Genomic DNA, 18,094 nt, shown 5'->3' on the forward strand with positions numbered 1-18,094 from the left:
ACTACAAAGATGTACTGCTACTGACTCTCTGTGCCTTAATTACAAAATAAACAGTAGCTGACTAAACAAATGTTATGGGAAAGTAGGGCAAACTAAAACAAGCACTGACAAAGCCATATTGGCTTTGTTAATTGCTTTTGACCCTACAGCATTGGGTCGCTGGGCAGCATCAACAAAATAAAAAATAAAAAGTTACAGTGCATTTAGGTTATTCCACTGACAAATGCATGTGCCAGAAGGCGTGTGCTCACCAGTGAACCGATGCATGCACCACCTGATTTCATTTGTTCTTTACCAATCTAAGATGGCAAATGCCACTTGGTTCAGTAAATTAAAAAAAAATATTTTTTAGCGCAAAATTGCCAATTTTTTTTAAAAAAAGGAACACAGTGGTGTGGGTGTAGCTGAGGAGCAAGGATTGAAGGAAACAGAAAAGCAGCACGAGGGGGTGGAGTAGGAGAAGCTCACAAGGGTGAAAACACCAGTGAAGTACACTGGCGAAAAAGAGCACCATGTTGCTCGAGGTCTAGAAGAGAAGCACATGGATGAGAGTGAGCACAACATGGTGTGGGAAGGAGAAGAGAAGCACACAATGGAGACAGCTAAAAAACACATGCACTTCTGAAGTGCTCCAGCAATAAGAAACAGAGCTGTGCTGAGAGAAGAAAATTAGACAAACACGAGAGAACAGCACAGAGTGGTAGGAGCGCGAGAAGCATATGAAGGAGACAGTTGGAAGACACATGCATACTCTTGGAGTGCGGAAGCATAAAATAAAACATTAGTTCCCTAATAGTGATTAGTGGAAGGACACAAATCAAGAGGTTTCGCTCCAAAGAAGGGACAAACACCAGAGGCTTATGGGAAGCTATCAAAAATATAAGCAAGCAAATGCCAGTAGCAACAAAGCCAACCCATGGTAAGCAGTGGGCGGGCTTTTAGCCTGCTGTAAGATCTTGGTAAGCTGAAGATAGGTCTTTGACAACCAGACAGTTTGTACTGTCTGGTAGGTTCGACCTAAAAAGTGCATAGTAAATTAAAACTGTTTATTCAGAATACGAAACACCAAAGAAGTAGATTAAAGCAGCAAACAAAAAAGAAGTAACTTTTTCAGCATTGTAAGGCAGAAAAGTACAGGTGTTTTGGTGCAATTTATTTTCCATCCATATGCACGAGAGTGATTTATGGACTGTGCAACAATCATGTATGTCTTCTTCGTCACAGTTACATTGGGAGAATTTAAGTTTTTCTCTTGCCGTTATAGATGCAAGCTCAAAAATCCTAGGCCCATATTTATACTTCTTGACGCAAAACTGCGCAAACGTAGTTTTGCATAAAAAAAGTATAGCGCCAGCTTGCATCATTCCAGAGCGCCAGCCGGGCACCAAATTTATGGAATCCCGCAAGCCAGGCCAAAGGGTGGGCTAGTGTAAAAAAATTATGTTAGCCAGGTGGGGTGGCGGTATGGGAGAAGGGGGTTGTGTACCAAAAAATGACGCTAGGCTGGTTAGAGGCAAAAAAATGCCTTTAACCCGACTAGCTTCATTTTCTGACGCAAAACCATCCATACCACATGATTCCTGTCTTATAAAAGACAGGAGTCATGCCCATCACCCCAATGGCCAGCACAGGGGACAAGGGTCCCCGGGGCATGGCCACTGCACCCAGTGACGTCTAGGGGGGCCCATTTCAGGGCCCCCAATGGCACGTCAAAAAAGTTTTTAAAAACTTACCTCTACTTACCTGGGATGGGGTCCCCCATCCTCCGGTGTCCCTCTGGTGGGAGTAGGGGGGTTCCTGGGGCTTGGGGCGGGCACCTGTGGACCCATTCCATGGTGTCTGAAGTGGGTCAACAGGTCTCCTAATGTCTTTGCACCATTATTTGGCCCCTCCTCCCACGCACGGGGGGATAAATATGGGGCTATGGGGATAGCACTATTTTTTAGATGGGAATGCCTACCTTGCATCTCATTGATGCAAGGTATGTTCATGCATCTAAAAAATGGTGCAAACTCCAATATTTTGACGTTAGACGTGTCTAACGTCAAAATATAAATATTGCGCCATATTTGCGTAAAAAAAGGACACAAATGTGGAGCAAGAAAAGTATAAATATGGGCCCTAATGTCTTCAGGCATTTTGATCTGTGTGCACATACTTGCCTGTTTGTGCATGCACTAGCCAAACTATTGCTTTTCTCAGTGCTATACTTGCTGAAGCCAACACCTTCTCTGTCTCTGTACCCATATACAAAAGGTGTTCCTGTCCTTTGTCTGCCAGTCTTACTCTCTCTCTTTCATCTAACGCCCCCTTCATCTCACTGCACCTTTCCATTTTCCTGTTTATCCATGACTTAACCTAATACTACTCTCTCCTTGTGCCCTCTTTGTCGCCTGAGTATAATACCTTGATTGCAGGCAGCCTTCATCTCTTCATATGACTGTATTTTACTCTTAATTAGGACCATGTCCCAATTTTATTTATATCACTTGTTATTTCTCCCTCTTTACCTTTTAAACATTTTATTTTTTATTTTCTTTGGCTCACAGTCTGCAGGAGAATGCCCTGGGAATGGATGGGGCGATCTGCATTGCCACTGCACTGACTGGAAACCATGGCCTTACTCACATTAAGTAAGTGTGAAAAAAGAGGACGAGGCTCGAGTGCAAGGGAGAGTAAAATCAGAGGAACAACAGAGGAAAGAGTTATAGGACAGCAAGCCATAGATTGAACAGAGCCTGCGGGAGGAGAGGAAGAAGACCTTTGATTCTGCTTGTTGGTGGGAGCCATCCCAGAACTATTTGGCAGTGAGTGGAGGGAGGTCGGGAGGAAATGACGGCATAGGTGAACCATGCAGGAACTATCTGACTGGAGTGTGTATAAAGTATGGCAATGTAAGCCCTGACCAATAGTGATGGGTGGTCAATATGTAACCTGGCTTTTCTGTAAGAAATGGGTAATCAGCTAAGCAAAGAATGGAATGCACTGTTTGACGTGGAGCAGAAACTAGCACGGCCTGACAGAGGTAAAGCAGCACATTGGAATGGGACCATGGTGCAGTACGGAAAAGGCTGGTGCTTCGAGGCCCCCATAAGGGGAATATTAGGAGTGACTGTAGTTGGAAGCTGGCTGTCAGAACAGTAGAATCAGCAAGAGTGAGCAGAGAACGTTCACTGAGAATATGGACAATTCTGTTTCTTCAACTGAGGAATTCCCTCTGAAATTATAAAAAACAGAATGTGTGAGATCTCAGAACAAAGTTTTTAAAGATAATTATCCAGCCCAATTCATAACAAGCATTGGCAAAGGCAATAGGTGTTACCTATGCGAGAGCTATTGGCTTTGCCAATGTGTTTTAGCTCTGATGTACACACGTATGACTGCTGTTCAGCATGGCTAAAATGTAATGGGGTGGGGTAGGGAAGGGTAGAGTGTAGTGGGGTGAGTTGGGGTAGAGTGGGGTGGGATTGACTGGAGTGAGATGAGGTTGAGTGAAGTGTGGTTGGGAGGGGTGGATTGCTATCAAATGTAGTTGGGCAGATTTGGGTAGAGTGGAGTGGGGTATAGTAGCGTGAGGTAGATTGTAGTAGAGAGGACTAGGGTAGATTGGGATAGAGTGGACTGGGGTAGAGTGGGGTAGAATGGAGTGGGGTAGATTGGTGTAGATTGTAGTGGAGTGAAGTGGGGTAGATTGCAATTGGGGAGATGGGGTAGAGTGGAGTGAGGTAGATTGGAGTGGTAGAGTGGAGTGTGGTACAGTGAGGTGGAGTGGGGTGGGGTAGACTGGGGTAGAGTGGAGTCGGGTATAATGGCACAGCCTGAGGTAGATTGAAATGGGTAGATTGGATAGAGTGGAGTAGATTGTAGTGAAGTGGATTGGGACAGAGTGGAGTTGGTGAGATTGTGGTAGAGTAGAGTGGGGTAGATTGGGGTAGATTAGAGTGAGGTAGATTGGGCAGTATGGAGTGGGATAGAATGGGGTAGAGTGTGATAGAGTGGGGTAGATTGGGGTGGGGTAGATCAGAGTAGTGTAGATTAGAGTGGGGTAAATTGAGGTAATAGGAATGGGGTAGATTGGAGTAGAGTGGAGTGGGGTAGATAGGAGTAGTAGAGTGGAGTGAGGTGGAGTGGGGTGGGGTAGCTTGGGGTAGAGTGGAGTGGGGTATAGTGGAGCAGCTTGAGGTAGATTGAAGTGGGTAGAATGGGTACAGTGGAGTGGGGTAGATTGAGCAGAGTGGAATAGATTGTGTTAGAATGGATTGGGGTAAAGTGTGGTAGATTGGAGTGGGGTAGATTGGAGTGGAGTAGGGTAGATCAGAGAGGGGTAGATTAGAGTGGGGTAAATTGGGGTAGTAGTAGAGTGGAGCGTGGTAGAGTGAGGTGGAGTGGAGTGGGGTGGCGTAGATTGGGGTAAAGTGGAGTTGGGTATAGTGGAGCAGCCTGAGATAGATTGAAGTGGGTAGATTGGGTAGAGTGGAGTAGATTGTATTGAGGTGGATTGGGGCAGAGTGGAGCTGGGGAGATTGTGGTAGAGTGGAGTGGGATGAATGGGGTTGAATGTGGTTGATTGGAGTGGGGTTGATTGACGTAGGGTAGATTAGAGGGGTAATTGGAGTGAGGTAGAGTGGAGTGGGGTAGAGTGGAGTGGGGTAGATTAGAGTAGTAGAATAGAGTGTGCTAGAGTTTGAGTGGGTTGGGGTAGATTGGGGCAGAGTGGAGTCGGGTATAGTGGAGCAGCCTGAGGTAGATTGAAGTGGGTAGATTTGGTAGAGTGGAGTGGGGTAGATTGGGTTAGATTAGAGTGGGGTATATTGGGTATAGTGGAGTGGGATAGATTGGGTTAGAGTGGAGTGGGATAGATTGGGTAGAGCATGGTAGATTGGAGTGCCATAGATTGGAATTGAGTGGGGTAGATCGGAGTGGGGTAGATTAGAGTGGGGTAAATTGGGGTAGTTGGAGTGGGATAGATTGGGGTACAGTGGAGTGGGGTAGATTGGAGTAGTAGAGTGGAGTGTCGTAGAGTGAGGTTGAAAGGAGTGGAGTGGGGTAGATTGGGGAAGAGTGGAGTCAGGTATAGTGGGCAGCCTGAGGTAGACTGAAGTGGGTAGATTGGGTAAAGTGGAGTAGATTGTAGTGTGGTGGAGTGGGACAGAGTGGAGTTGGGGAGATTGTGGTGGAGTGGGGTACGTTGGGGTAGATTAGAGTTGGGTAGATTCGGTAGAGTTGAGTTGAATAGATTTTGTTTGATTGGGGTAGAGTGTGGTAGATTGGAGAGGGGTACATTGGAGTGGAGTAGGGTAGGTCGGAGAGGGGTAGATTAGAGTGGGGTAAATTGGGGTAGTAGAGTGGAGTGTGGTAGAGTGAGGTGGAGTGGGGTGGCGTAGATTGGGGTAGAGTGGAGTTGGGTATAGTGGAGCAGCCTGTGGTAGAGTGAAGTGGGTAGATTGGGAAGAGTGGAGTAGATTGTAGTGAGGTGGATTGGGGCAGAGTGGAGCTGGGGAGATTGTGGTAAAGTGGAGTGGGTAGATTAGAGTGGGGTAGATTGGGTAGAGTGAAGTGGGATGAATGGGGTTGAATGTGGTTGATTGGATTGGGGTTGATAGGCGTGGGGTAGATTAGAGTGGGGTAAATAGGGGTAATTGGAGTGGGGTGGGGTAGATTAGAGTAGTAGAATGGAGTGTGGTAGAGTGAGTTTGAGTTGGTTGGGGTAGATTGGGGCAGAGTGGAGTCGGGTATACTGGGGCAGCCTGAGGTAGATTGAAGTGGGTAGATTTGGTAGAGTGGAGTGGGGTAAATTGGGGTAGATTAGAGTCGAGTAGATTAGGAAGAGTGGAGTGGGATAAATTGGGTTAGAGTAGAGTGGGGTAGATTGGGTGGAGCATAGTAGATTGGAGTGGGGTAGATTGGAATTGAGTGGGGTAGATTAGAGCTGGGTAAATTGGGGTAGTTGGAGTGGGGTAGATTGGGGTACAGTGGAGTGGGGTAGATTGGAGTAGTAGAGTGGAGTGTCGTAGAGTGAGGTTGAGAGGAGTGGAGTGGGGTAGATTGGGGAAGAGTGGAGTCGGGTATAGTGGGCAGCCTGAGGTAGACTGAAGTGGGTAGATTGGGTAAAGTGGAGTAGATTGTAGTGTGGTGGAGTGGGACAGAGTGGCGTTGGGGAGATTGTGGTGGAGTGGGGTAGATTGGGGTAGATTAGATTTGGGTAGATTCGGTAGAGTTGAGTTGAATAGATTGTCTTTGATTGGGGTAGAGTGTGGTAGATTGGAGAGGGGTACATTGGAGTGGAGTAGGGTAGGTCGGAGAGGGGTAGATTAGAGTGGGGTAAATTGGGGTAGTAGAGTGGAGTGTGGTAAAGTGAGGTGGAGTGGGGTGGCGTAGATTGGGGTAGAGTGGAGTTGGGTATAGTGGAGCAGCCTGTGGTAGAGTGAAGTGGGTAGATTGGGTAGAGTGGAGTAGATTGTAGTGAGGTGGATTGGGGCAGAGTGGTGCTGGGGAGATTGTGGTAAAGTGGAGTGGGTAGATTAGAGTGGGGTAGATTGGGTAGAGTGAAGTGGGATGAATGGGGTTGAATGTGGTTGATTGGATTGGGGTTGATAGGCGTGGGGTAGATTAGAGTGGGGTAAATAGGGGTAATTGGAGTGAGGTAGATTGGAGTGGGGTGGGGTAGATTAGAGTAGTAGAATGGAGTGTGGTAGAGTGAGTTTGAGTTGGTTGGGGTAGATTGGGGCAGAGTGGAGTCGGGTATACTGGGGCAGCCTGAGGTAGATTGAAGTGGGTAGATTGGGTAGAGTGGAGTGGGATAAATTGGGTTAGAGTAGAGTGGGGTAGATTGGGTAGAGCATAGTAGATTGGAGTGGGGTAGATTGGAATTGAGTGGGGTAGATCGGAGTGGGGTAGATTAGAGCTGGGTAAATTGGGGTAGTTGGAGTGGGGTAGATTGGGGTACAGTGGAGTGGGGTAGAATGGAGTAGTAGAGTGGAGTGTCGTAGAGTGAGGTTGAGAGGAGTGTAGTGGGGTAGATTGGGGAAGAGTGGAGTTGGGTATAGTGGGGCAGCCTGAGATAGACTGAAGTGCGTAAATTGGGTAAAGTGGAGTAGATTGTAGTGAGGTGGAGAGGGACAGAGTGGAGTTGGGGAGATTGTGGTGGAGTGGGGTAGTTTGGGGTATATTGGAGTTGGATAGATTTGGTAGAGTTGAGTGGGATAGATTTGGTTAGAGTTGATTGGGGTAGAGTGTGGTAGATTGGAGTGGAGTTGGGTAGATTAGAGTGGGGTCTTGGGTAAATTGGAGTGGGTTAGATTGTATTAGGCGGTAGTGGAATAGATTAGGGAGAGTTGAGTGGGGTAGACTAGAGTGGGGTAGGGTGGGTAAAGTGTAGTTGGGTAGATTGAGGTAGAGTGGAGTGAGATAGATTAAAGTGGTGTAGATTGGGGTAGACTGGAGTGGGGTAGACTGGGGAGAATAGAGTGAGGTAGATTGGGGAGAGGTGAGTGGGGTAGATTGAGGTTAAATGAAGTGGGCTAGATGGAGATAGAGTGGAGTTGGGTAGATTGTGGTGGGGAAGAGAAGAGTGGGGTGGGGTAGATTGGGGTACAGTGGAGTGGGGTAGATTGGGGTAGAGTTGAGTGGAGTGGGGTAGATTGGGGTGAAGTGGGGTGGAGTGAGGGTAGAGTGGGGGAGATTGAAATGGAGTGGAGTGACGTGGATTGGGTTACATTGGAGTGGGGTAGATTGAGGTAGGGTGGAGCAGGGAAGATTGGGGTGTGGTAGATTGAGGTAGAGTGGCTTGGGTAGATTAGGGTAGAGTTTTAGTTGGGTAGAGAGGAGTGGGATGGATTGGAGTGGGGTAGATTGGAGTGGAGTAGGTTGGGAAAGATTTGAGTGGAGTAGAGTGTAGATGAAAGGGGCTAGAGTAGGGAAGATTGGGGTGGAGTAAAGTGGAGTGGGATAGATTGAGACAGAGGATATAGTGGTATATTAGGGTGGCTTTAGGGGTGGGCTTGGTTCTGCGGAGTTATATGAAAACTCTGCCAGATTCCCTGGAGTTCCTTGAACTTGTACAGGCGGAAATAGGCTTACACTGTTTTTAGCACCGAGAGCTCTTAATGTGCTGAAAAATCAGCACGAATGGCAACACACAGCGTGCCACAGGGTGCTGCTGCTTGTGTTGATTGTGATGCTATTTGAGTAGGAATCTCGCTGTGTGCCCTCCTAGTGCCTGAAAATTGTACGAGGGGACGCCAATTCTCGCTTGCCAACTTATTGTTGGTGAGCCAAGCACAGGAAAAACTCCAAAGTGGCCAAAATTCCAGAAACTTTGCCAGTGGAGAGGAATTTATCACCCACTCAGGTGGCTTGGGGTGGGGTAGATTAGGGTTGTGGAGTGGGATAGATTGGGGTAGAGTGGAGTGGGGGTGGAGTGGGTTAGATTGGAGTGGGGTGGATTACAGATCAGCTGTCACTGTGGAACACACAAATGAGCTGCATGCTTGATAACCGTTTTAGCTGTGAGAAATGACCAGATTACATAGATGCAGCTGGTTTTACCAACAGTGTGCCTTCCAGCGACCCCTTTTTTTTTAGCCAGTACAAAACAGTCTGCATGTTGGGATTGATAATAGGAACAGTGAAAATACACAGTCAGCGTGTTTACTGCTTCTGACTGAAAAGAGGTCTGCCTGAAGCCCAACTACAGTGATGCATTGATGGTTCAACAACTGCAAAAGTGAAGGGCTTTGCCTTAAAAAAACTAGCGGCGTTGCCATAACATCTTGGGTTTCTGGGCAAATCACTTAGGCCTTATGGTATGTACCATCCTCATTTTCCGAGTCAGTAACCTATGACTGACTCACAAAATGTGCTTACGACTCACTATTAGGAAGGGTTGTGCCAAGGGGGTCCCATCCCAATTGTGACTCGCAGGGGGATGTAAGAATGTTTTGTGACCTGGAATGCGGTCGCAAGACATTTGCAGTGGTAATCCATTCGCAAACATGGAAGGGGTCCCCAAGGGACTCCTCCTTTGTGAATGGTAGCGAAAATGTTTTTTCAGAGGAGGCAGTGGCCCCACGGTCCACTACGTACTCTGAAAAAATTAAAAGAAAACTTTTCATTTTTATTTTTTAAATGCACACCGTTTTCCTTTAAGGAAAACGGGATGCATTTTTTTAAAAAACTGCTTTATTTAAAAAGCAGTCACAGACATGGTGGTCTGGTCACTCCAGCAGGCCACCATCCCTGCGAGTGTGGCCATTCCCAAATGGGTCGCAAGTTGCGACCTGCCTCATGAACATTAATGAGGCAAAGACCCATGTGACCCATTTGGGAATCAGAAACAGTGTGGTTAACACTGTTGTACATTTTGTTTTGTGACTCGCAATTTGCAATTCGCGAACGAATAATAGGACAAGCTTGCAACTTTATTTGGATCCTTTAAGAAATGATGTACTGACGTCTGGCTTTGTGTTCTGTAAATTGAACTTCCAAATAGCCCTGTTAGAAAAGTCAAGAAAGGCTAAAGATCATCTTCTGAAGAAATCGTAGGCGTAGATTCCAGTGAAGCTGACAAAACTGCCTCCAACCAGAAGAGGAAGATGAAGCAGAACGTGAATAGGGGGGTGGGGGAGGCGTTCTTAATTTATGACTCCTCTTGGACTGTAAGACAGAGACCAATGAAAACAAAAGTGCCTTTGCGGGGAAATATATTCTGTTTCTTACTGCCAGGATGTCTTCTAAGAATGCCCAGAGGAAGATTTCTCTATGAAGTATCAGTGAGGATCCTCTCTATACCTGACTTCTTGCTGGTGAGGAACAAGAACAGGCTTCGGTCCCGCCGAAGAATGTTGTGGAGGCTGCACCCTTCCTTGATAGGATGGTGATGCAGAAATGTGGGGTTGATCATCTTCCCCCTGTCGAGACTGCTGTCACCACGAGCCGATTCTTGATTAAATAACGACAAAAGAGCCTCTTTCTACCTGGGTTTGTGAACCAATGACACCATAATTTAGGCTGAAGAAGGAGAGATTTGAAGGTCGGCGTACTTTCCAATGTCGACATATTCCTCAACATAAACAGGTGCCTCGATGTCGACCCAAAAAACTCTGAACTCCTCCACATTGCTATGTGGGTGAGTCTCAACATCGATCTTCTGCTCCTCTATGACTACCAGAATGGGAGTGCTGGGCATGGCGAGTTGATGCCCACTCCATCTTTAAGTGGCAGAAGAGGCCTCCTGGGAAGAGTAGAGGGCAGAAGGGTGGTATTTGTTCCCTGGAGCAGAAGGTAATACTCCAAGCCCAATTTCTCCCTTTTTTAAGCCTGAGACGTACCCCTTCTCTGGGTTCTCATCTGCCTGTAGGATATTTTCTGACAAATGCACAGTCCTTGTTGCAGTGAGATTCAGGAAAACACACCACACATAACCATCTTTCCTTGACATCTTCCTCCCCACCCCTATAAGCCGGGCTTTTATCAAAAAGCGCCAGCTTTTTAGAAAACGATGAGGATGAAAACATCCCGAGAAAATTAGGGAAGGTGTTAAAAGATAAGAAATGACATAAATGCGGAATAAAGGCAAAAAAATATTGTTAGTAGCCAAAAAATGCTTTTACTAAAGTAGTGTGTTCAGAATCTTCCTCACAGAGCGGAAAACCTGAATTGCGTCACTGTCCCCGCGGAGCAGGATGCAATGATTGCCAAGTTTCTACAAGCGACAGTATTGTTTTTATACTGTGTTTCCGGTTTATATCGGGGACCATTAATTGTCTTTACTATTGACTATTTAGTTTATTTTAGGTGGTGCTTTCTTTTTTTTTTTTTTAATATATTTTTATTAACATTTTGTTGTTGCACAGTTTCATACTTGTTCATTTTACATGCATTTTTTGTTTATTATGCTATATTCTACCTTTTGCTCATTGTTTGCACTTTTTATTGTCATTTGTCTTAATGGTCTTTATTCAACAAATTGTGCTCATTTACTTGTTAAAGCGTGTTTCCTTTCTTCAATTCGCTGTTCCTTCATAATCAACAATCAAACAACAAACTTGAACCCCTTCTTCCTTGTAACTTGGGAGGGTGGCGTAGAGGGTTAAGTGCAGGAAGATAAGGGTGGTAGGGGGGGAAGAGGAAAGTGGGGGAGAGGGAGAACACAAGGTATGTGATATACAATTTCTGGTGACAGTCATATTGGACCGGTTGGAGGTGAGGAAAAGTAAGAAGGGGAGAAAAAAGAAAACAAAGGACCCCAAAAGGTCAACTTTACGGCTTTGTGTGAATGGCTTTTGTGATTGTTAGCTTGAAGGTACTATATTGTATTCGTTTTTGGGTGAGGGAAGATGTCAACCCAGGGCGCACCGGCGCACCGTGGGAGTGGCGGGTCACTCACGTTGCTTGCTATTACTGTCAGTGGAGTGGGGGTCAGAGTTCCAACTGTCCTCACACCCTTACTCTTGATGTGATCTACGTGTGGTCTGGGTCTGTTTTTGGGTGTCTATCTATGTACTTCCACCATTTGGTTCCAACCTCGGTGGGGATTGGATTTCACTGGTTTCTCCTACTGGGCCTGCCAGCCTCTTATTTATACTCTCCCAACTCGTCATTAAATTCTCCCACCCCGGAGCTATAGGGACCTGGCGAATATTCCTGGCTTCTTCTGCTTTTAGGACCTGTAGTTCAGCTCTAGACCATGTTGATATATCCCTTTTCCAGTCGGACAGCAGAGGACGGTCTGTGGTCTTCCAGCCCCTCAAGATTAGTCTCTTATAAAGGGCCAGGGAAAGGTCCAGAAAGCGCCCCTTCACTTTTCCGCAAAGCGCAGCCGGTCTGAGGCCCAGCAGGCACAGCTCAGGGGTGGGTCTCAACTCAAACTCAAACAATTCAGTCAGGGTGGGCAATATTTCCCTCCAGCCTATCTGGATCGCTGGGCAAGTCCGGACCATGTGGTCAAAATCCGCCCCTCCTCCTCCGCATCTCGGGCAAGTCCCCAAAGTCCCTCCATATATACGGAACAGTCTGTGAGGTGTGAGGTACGTTCTGTGCAAATAATTGTATTGAATGTATCTTAACCGTGTATTACGTGATATCTTCCGGGGGTAGGCCAGTATTCTCTTCCACTCTGAGTCAGTTAGTTCCCGCCCAATTGTGCCCTCCCACCGTCCTCTCAGCGACCGTAATGGGTCTAAGGCTGACTCAACTTGGGTCCGATATATTTTGGTGATCAGATGTGATTCCTCCCCTAATGTCAACAGTGAGTGCAGGACCTCATGTGTGGCAGGTTCCGCATTCACCGTGTCCCAGTGAGTTTTAAGAGTGTGTTCTAGCCTCCCGTAAAGCAGGAACTGCCCCCGGGAACACCCTCTTCCGTTAATTCAGCAAATCCCGTCATCACTCCCTCCTTGAAGAGTCCTCACACTACTTCTATTCCAGCTGACAACCAGGGGCCAAGTCCCGTGCTTCCCGGCCCCCTCCCCCTAGGTTCTATGGCGAGCACCGCCAGTGGCAGAGCTGGGGAATATGGAGGGCCCACTCCCACCCTTTTCGTGCATCTTTTCCAGCATGCCATTGCCACTTTTATCATTATATTGTTCCCAGGGGGGGGTTATCTTTCTGTTTGTCATGCATGCCGCAATCCACGCCGTGTCAATTGCTCCTTGGGCTGTATACAAATCCAGTTGGCCCTGGCCCGCAAGCCAGCCGGGTATCCACTGTAATTGGGATGCCAGGTAGTATGCCTCAAAGTCGGGGGCTCCCAGGCCACCCGTGTTGGGTGGCCTGCAGATAGTTGTAAGTGTTGTTCGCCTGCGCCCATTGTCCCATATTAGTTCTCTGAGTAATGCGTTCAGATCGCGGAACCATGCTCGGGGTATTAACAGTGGCAAGTTGGTGAAGTAATAGAGAAGTCGGAGAGCATGATCATCTTGGAGAGCGCCACTCTGGCCATCACCGACAGTTTCAGAGAGCGCCAAAATTCTACCGAGGATCTCAGGGATCGAAGCGCACTACCAAGGTTGCCCTCTCTTAGGTCTCCCACGTCATGATAGATCTGGATCCCCAGGTATCTAAATGTCCGTGAGGCCCATTTCAGGTCTGTTGGGCACGTTGCAGGACATCTATATCCGGGCATCAGGGGGAACACATATGTTTTATTACAGTTAAGTCTTAATCCTGACACCTCTCCAAACTCCTCCAGAGCGTTCAGGGCGTTCAGGGCCCAGGGGAGACCGCTCGCCCCATCTCTAAGATAGATCAGGATGTCATCTGCATATAGCGAGATAATGTGGTCAGTTGGTCCCCACTGAATCCCTCTACCCGCTCCGTCCCCTCGTACCCAGGCCGTCAGGGGCTCCATCGCCAGGGCGAACAACAATGGAGATAGGGGGCATCCCTGTCTAGTTCCTCGGTGCACTGGGTAAGCACCAGAGATTGTCCTACCTGTCTTGACCCTTGCCAGTGGGGATGAGTATAACAGATCCACCCATTCGACCCAGCCCTCACCCAGACCCATCTTTAACATTGTCGCCCTCAGGTAGTCCCATCTAATTGAGTCGAAGGCCTTTTCAAAGTCCACTGCTAGCATGATCCCGGTTGGCGGCTTCGATTCACTGGGCATATGTATGATAGAGAAAATACGCCTAAGGTTTAGAGAGGTGCTTCGACCAGGTATGAAACCGTTCTGGTCAGGATGTATCAGGGTGGGCATAAGAGGTAATAGCCGGTTGTCCAGGATCTTACTGAGGATCTTAAAGTCGCTATTTAGCATTGATAGTGGGCGAAAGTCTGTTACTGATGCCTCCCTGCTGTTTGTTTTAGGAAGTGGTACTACCAATGCCTCACGCAGTGTGCGTGGAAGTTCTACGTTCTTTGCCGATTCCGTATACATTTCTATATGTCTGGAGACTAGTAAGGATTTATACTTTTTATAAAAGTCCATAGGGAGACCATCTGTACCTGGGGTCTTCCCAGGGGCCAACTGTGCAATTGCTTCAGTTGTCTCATCCGCGGTCACTGGGCCCCCAAAGCCGACCCTGCCCTCTGGGCTCAATACCGGTAGGGGTATCCGTTAGGAAATTGTCAAGGGTCCCCGTCCTCAAGTCTGTGGGCTTCCTGTATAGGTGTGTATAGTAATCTCTAAATGCGTCGTTAATGGATTCTGGGCTGAGTCTGTGTGTTCCCCCCATGTCTAGTACACTTGCAATAGGGTCACTATCTCTGTACGGGCGCACCAGCCATGCCAAAAGTCTACCGGATCTCCCCTCCTCTGACTGTATGGATGCCAAGTATCTTCAGCTTGGGAGTGCTCTCTACGTGCACGTTCATACTCTTCATCCACTTGCCCTGCGGAGCCCTGTCTCAGCTCCCCCTCATGTATGACCCTCTCCAATGCATTTAATTCTCTCTCAAGCGTACGTGTTATCCCCACCGACTGTCCAAGACAGTGACCCCGTGTCCCCACTTTGAGTGTCTCCCACTCTATGCCTCTGGCGGAAGTGGATCCCTGGTTAGTTTCTATATGTTCTGTTAGGTAGCATCGTAATTCCTCCCTGTATGCCTGGTCTTGTAGCGCTGTTGGGAGCATTCTCCATGATGGTATGGGGGGTCTGTCCTGTGATACTCTCAATGTCAGTAATAGAGGGTTGTGATCTGATATTGTGCGGGCAAGGTACTCAGCATGGGTCATATTTCGAGCCAGTCCCGCGGTGCAAACTATCCTATCGATTCTAGTGTGTACCTGATGGAGACCCAAATAAAACGAATAATCCCTGGTCGCTGGGTGTTGAAACCGCCAAGCATCTACCAGCCCCCAGTCGTCTAGCCACCCAACTAGTTTTTTTGCTGTTTTGGTTGATGTTGCTCCCTGTAGTGGGGGGGTAGATCTATCTAAGTCAATGTCGAGCACTGCGTTAAAGTCTCCTCCTATTAGTACTTCCCCCATGTGTTGACGAGTGAGGTGCCTAGACAGGTCCGTCATGAATGATGTTTGGTCCTGGTTGGGGGCGTATATACAACTCAGGGTCAACTGGAGCCCCTGTAATTTCCCTTCCAATATGACAAACCTTCCCTCTCTGTCTTTGTTGGAGGAATCAATCGTGAAGGGGACCCCCGCCCTAATCCAAATCAGGACTCCCCTTGCGTAAGTTGAATATTCTGTTTCTATATGTTCTGTTAGGTAGCATCGTAATTCCTCCCTGTATGCCTGGTCTTCTAACGCTGTCGGGAGCATTCTCCATGATGGTATGGGGGGTCTGTCCTGTGATACTCTCAATGTCAGTAATAGAGGGTTGTGATCTGATATTGTGCGGGCAAGGTACTCAGCATGGGTCATATTTCGAGCCAGTCCCGCGGTGCAAACTATCCTATCGATTCTAGTGTGTACCTGATGGAGACCCGAATAAAACGAATAATCCCTGGTCGCTGGGTGTTGAAACCGCCAAGCATCTACCAGCCCCCAGTCGTCTAGCCACCCAACTAGTTTTTTTGCTGTTTTGGTTGATGTTGCTCCCTGTAGTGGGGGGGTAGATCTAGCTAAGTCAATGTCGAGCACTGCGTTAAAGTCTCCTCCTATTAGTACTTCCCCCATGTGTTGACGAGTGAGGTGCCTAGACAGGTCCGTCATGAATGATGTTTGGTCCTGGTTGGGGGCGTATATACAACTCAGGGTCAACTGGAGCTCCTGTAATTTCCCTTCCAATATGACAAACCTTCCCTCTCTGTCTATGTTGGAGGAATCAATCGTGAAGGGGACCCCCGCCCTAATCCAAATCAGGACTCCCCTTGCGTAAGTTGAATATTCTGTGGCAAACACCTGTCCCCTCCATCTACGCCTTAGTTTCTCTCCCTCTCCAGGTGCGAGATGGGTTTCCTGTAACATAGCTATCTGCACACCTCTCCTTTTTAGAAAGGAAAGAATTCTATGTCTCTTAGCAGGAGTACCCATCCCCCTAACATTCCAAGTTATGATATTGTAGTCCGCCATCCTATTCTCAAGGCCTGTTGTATGTAGGGCCGGCACGCCCATGGCCCCGATCGATTCCCCCACAAGCTTGTACCTTCCTCATGCTCATACCATTTCGCACATGTAGCCGATATAACTAGTAACTGCAAACCCCAACTCCCCATCCCCAGGGCACCTCCGGAACTGTAGGCTGCCCAATAAGTTCTGCAACACTGCAAATTATTCAAACACATCAATGCAATACTCGCCAGTCAGGACTGACAGGCAAGAGTCTGGTCCGGGGGAGTGGCCAGGTCCGGAGGGGCCATTTCACTACTTATCTTGTCTCGCCTTTCAGCGCCGGTGCGGGTTCAATCTATGCAAGTTCGTCAGCGGTCTGCGGGGTCACTCTTGGTGTGTAAGTCGAATCCCCAGAGCCATCGGGCGAGGACACCACCGTATCGTCCGATTCCTCTTCAGAGACCTCCCGGGGCAATGACTCTCCACCCACCTTGGCCGCCGCTTCCAGGGCCTCTCTCTTGCCAGTTTCTCTCTGTGTCCGCGTTGGCGCCAGCCGCTGGCGGTCTCTGGGTCTTTTCCCCATCGGGGTCCGCTGGGTCCCGCCCGCCCGCGGTTCTCCGGTGCAGGTCGCGTCGGCCGTGTCCCAGATCTTTCGAGCCATTCCCATGCCTCCTCTGGAGTTTGGAAGAACGTGGTTTTCCCCTCCGCAATCACTCGTAGTCTTGCTGGGTAGAGCAGCAAGTACTGTATCTCCTCTTCTCGCAAGGTTCTTTTAATGGCTAAGAAGGAGGCGCGCTTATTTTGGACCTCCAAGTTGAAGTCAGGGAATAATGTCGCTTCGCCATTGGCTACTTTAAACGGGCCGGTTTCCCTGGCTTTCTGTAAGAGGATGTCTCTGTCTCTGTAGTGCAGGAGTTTAGCTATTACTGCTCGTGGTGGCCTGCCAGGAGCGAGTGGTCTAGCTGGCACACGGTGTGCTCGCTCCAGTGAGTAAAAGGGGGTCAGACATCCTGGTGCGACAACTGTGCTTAGCCATTTCTCCAGAAACTCCACTATATTCGTCCCCTCGGCCCCCTCAGGGAGGCCCACCACGCGAATATTGTTCCTCCTATTTCTACCTTCTGCGTCTTCAGCTTGCTGCTCGAGCTTCGCCACTCTGCCAGCTAAGGAGGTCACCTCCGCTGATACGGCTGCTTGTTTTGGGATGACTTCCGCTAGCGTTGCTTCCACTTCTTTTACTCTGTCGGCCAATTTGTGGTGATCGGCTCTCAGGAGGCCCACCTCTATCGCCACTTGATTGATGTCGCGCTGTAATGTGGATTTGGTGTCCTCAATGGCTCCCAGTATCTTGTCTAGAGTGTCTTGTATTTTTATTTGCGACTGGTTCTGCATGGTCGGTTCATTGTCCCCCAGTGGTGTATGTGTCAGGGGGTCCATGGCTTTGCTCTTATGTCTGCCCTTGGGGGGCATTGGCCAGGCAGGGAGGGGTGACTCAGTGAGTCTAGCGCACCGTTCAGGCGCTTATGCTGTTTGCTGTTGATTTGTCTACTAGCCCAGGGCACTGTTGTCGCAGTCTCTGGATCTGATCGCTCCAGGGAGAGCCCCAGGCACTCCGCCAGCTACACCCAGCGCTGTAAGCGGCGGCAAGCGGCCGGGTCAAGGGACTCCACCTACGTTGTGTGGCCCGGTTCCACCAAACAGGTCCCAGCGGCCCCCCACGTTCGCGCGGATTACCGCGTCCGTCCCGCGATAGAGGATCGTCCGATCCAGTGCGCTCAGGCCTGGGTCCGCCGGTGGCCCCCCGCGGACCAAACGATCATGCGTGCGTCACGCTCCACAGATGAGGAACCAGTCCTGGGCTAAACCGGGGCAGGTGTGCTTTCGTAGATTTGCGTCGTTGTGTGTAGGAGGGGTGGATGCAGCAGGCCTTCAGATCGGCACCGGTTCAGTCAACCAAGGGGGGCCCGCACCTGGGAACAAAGGCACCTGGCCCCCAACTCTGGCAGTCGATGGCGGATGGCGCAGGGTGATTCCACACTGCCCCGCCCCTCAAAGGACAATCAACGCTCGTCTCGGGCCGCCCTGGGCGTAGAGAGTCCCGTCGTCGGCATCCGTGGGCCCCTGGGCATCCAACACCGGCGC

At 48.8% G+C, this 18,094-nt stretch overlaps 1 protein-coding gene across 1 annotated transcript in view; it reads left to right on the forward strand.

Moving 5' to 3' along the window:
• Window positions 1-18,094, forward strand: part of NLRC3 (NLR family CARD domain containing 3) — a 376,757-nt gene that overhangs the window by 328,282 nt on the left and 30,381 nt on the right. Inside the window, 1 exon segment of the mRNA XM_069209220.1 lies at window positions 2,550-2,633. Coding sequence (XP_069065321.1) covers window positions 2,550-2,633 — 84 coding nt within the window.

The sequence above is a fragment of the Pleurodeles waltl genome, chromosome 10 (genome assembly GCF_031143425.1).
Source record: "Pleurodeles waltl isolate 20211129_DDA chromosome 10, aPleWal1.hap1.20221129, whole genome shotgun sequence".
In the NCBI taxonomy this organism is placed as follows: domain Eukaryota; kingdom Metazoa; phylum Chordata; class Amphibia; order Caudata; family Salamandridae; genus Pleurodeles; species Pleurodeles waltl.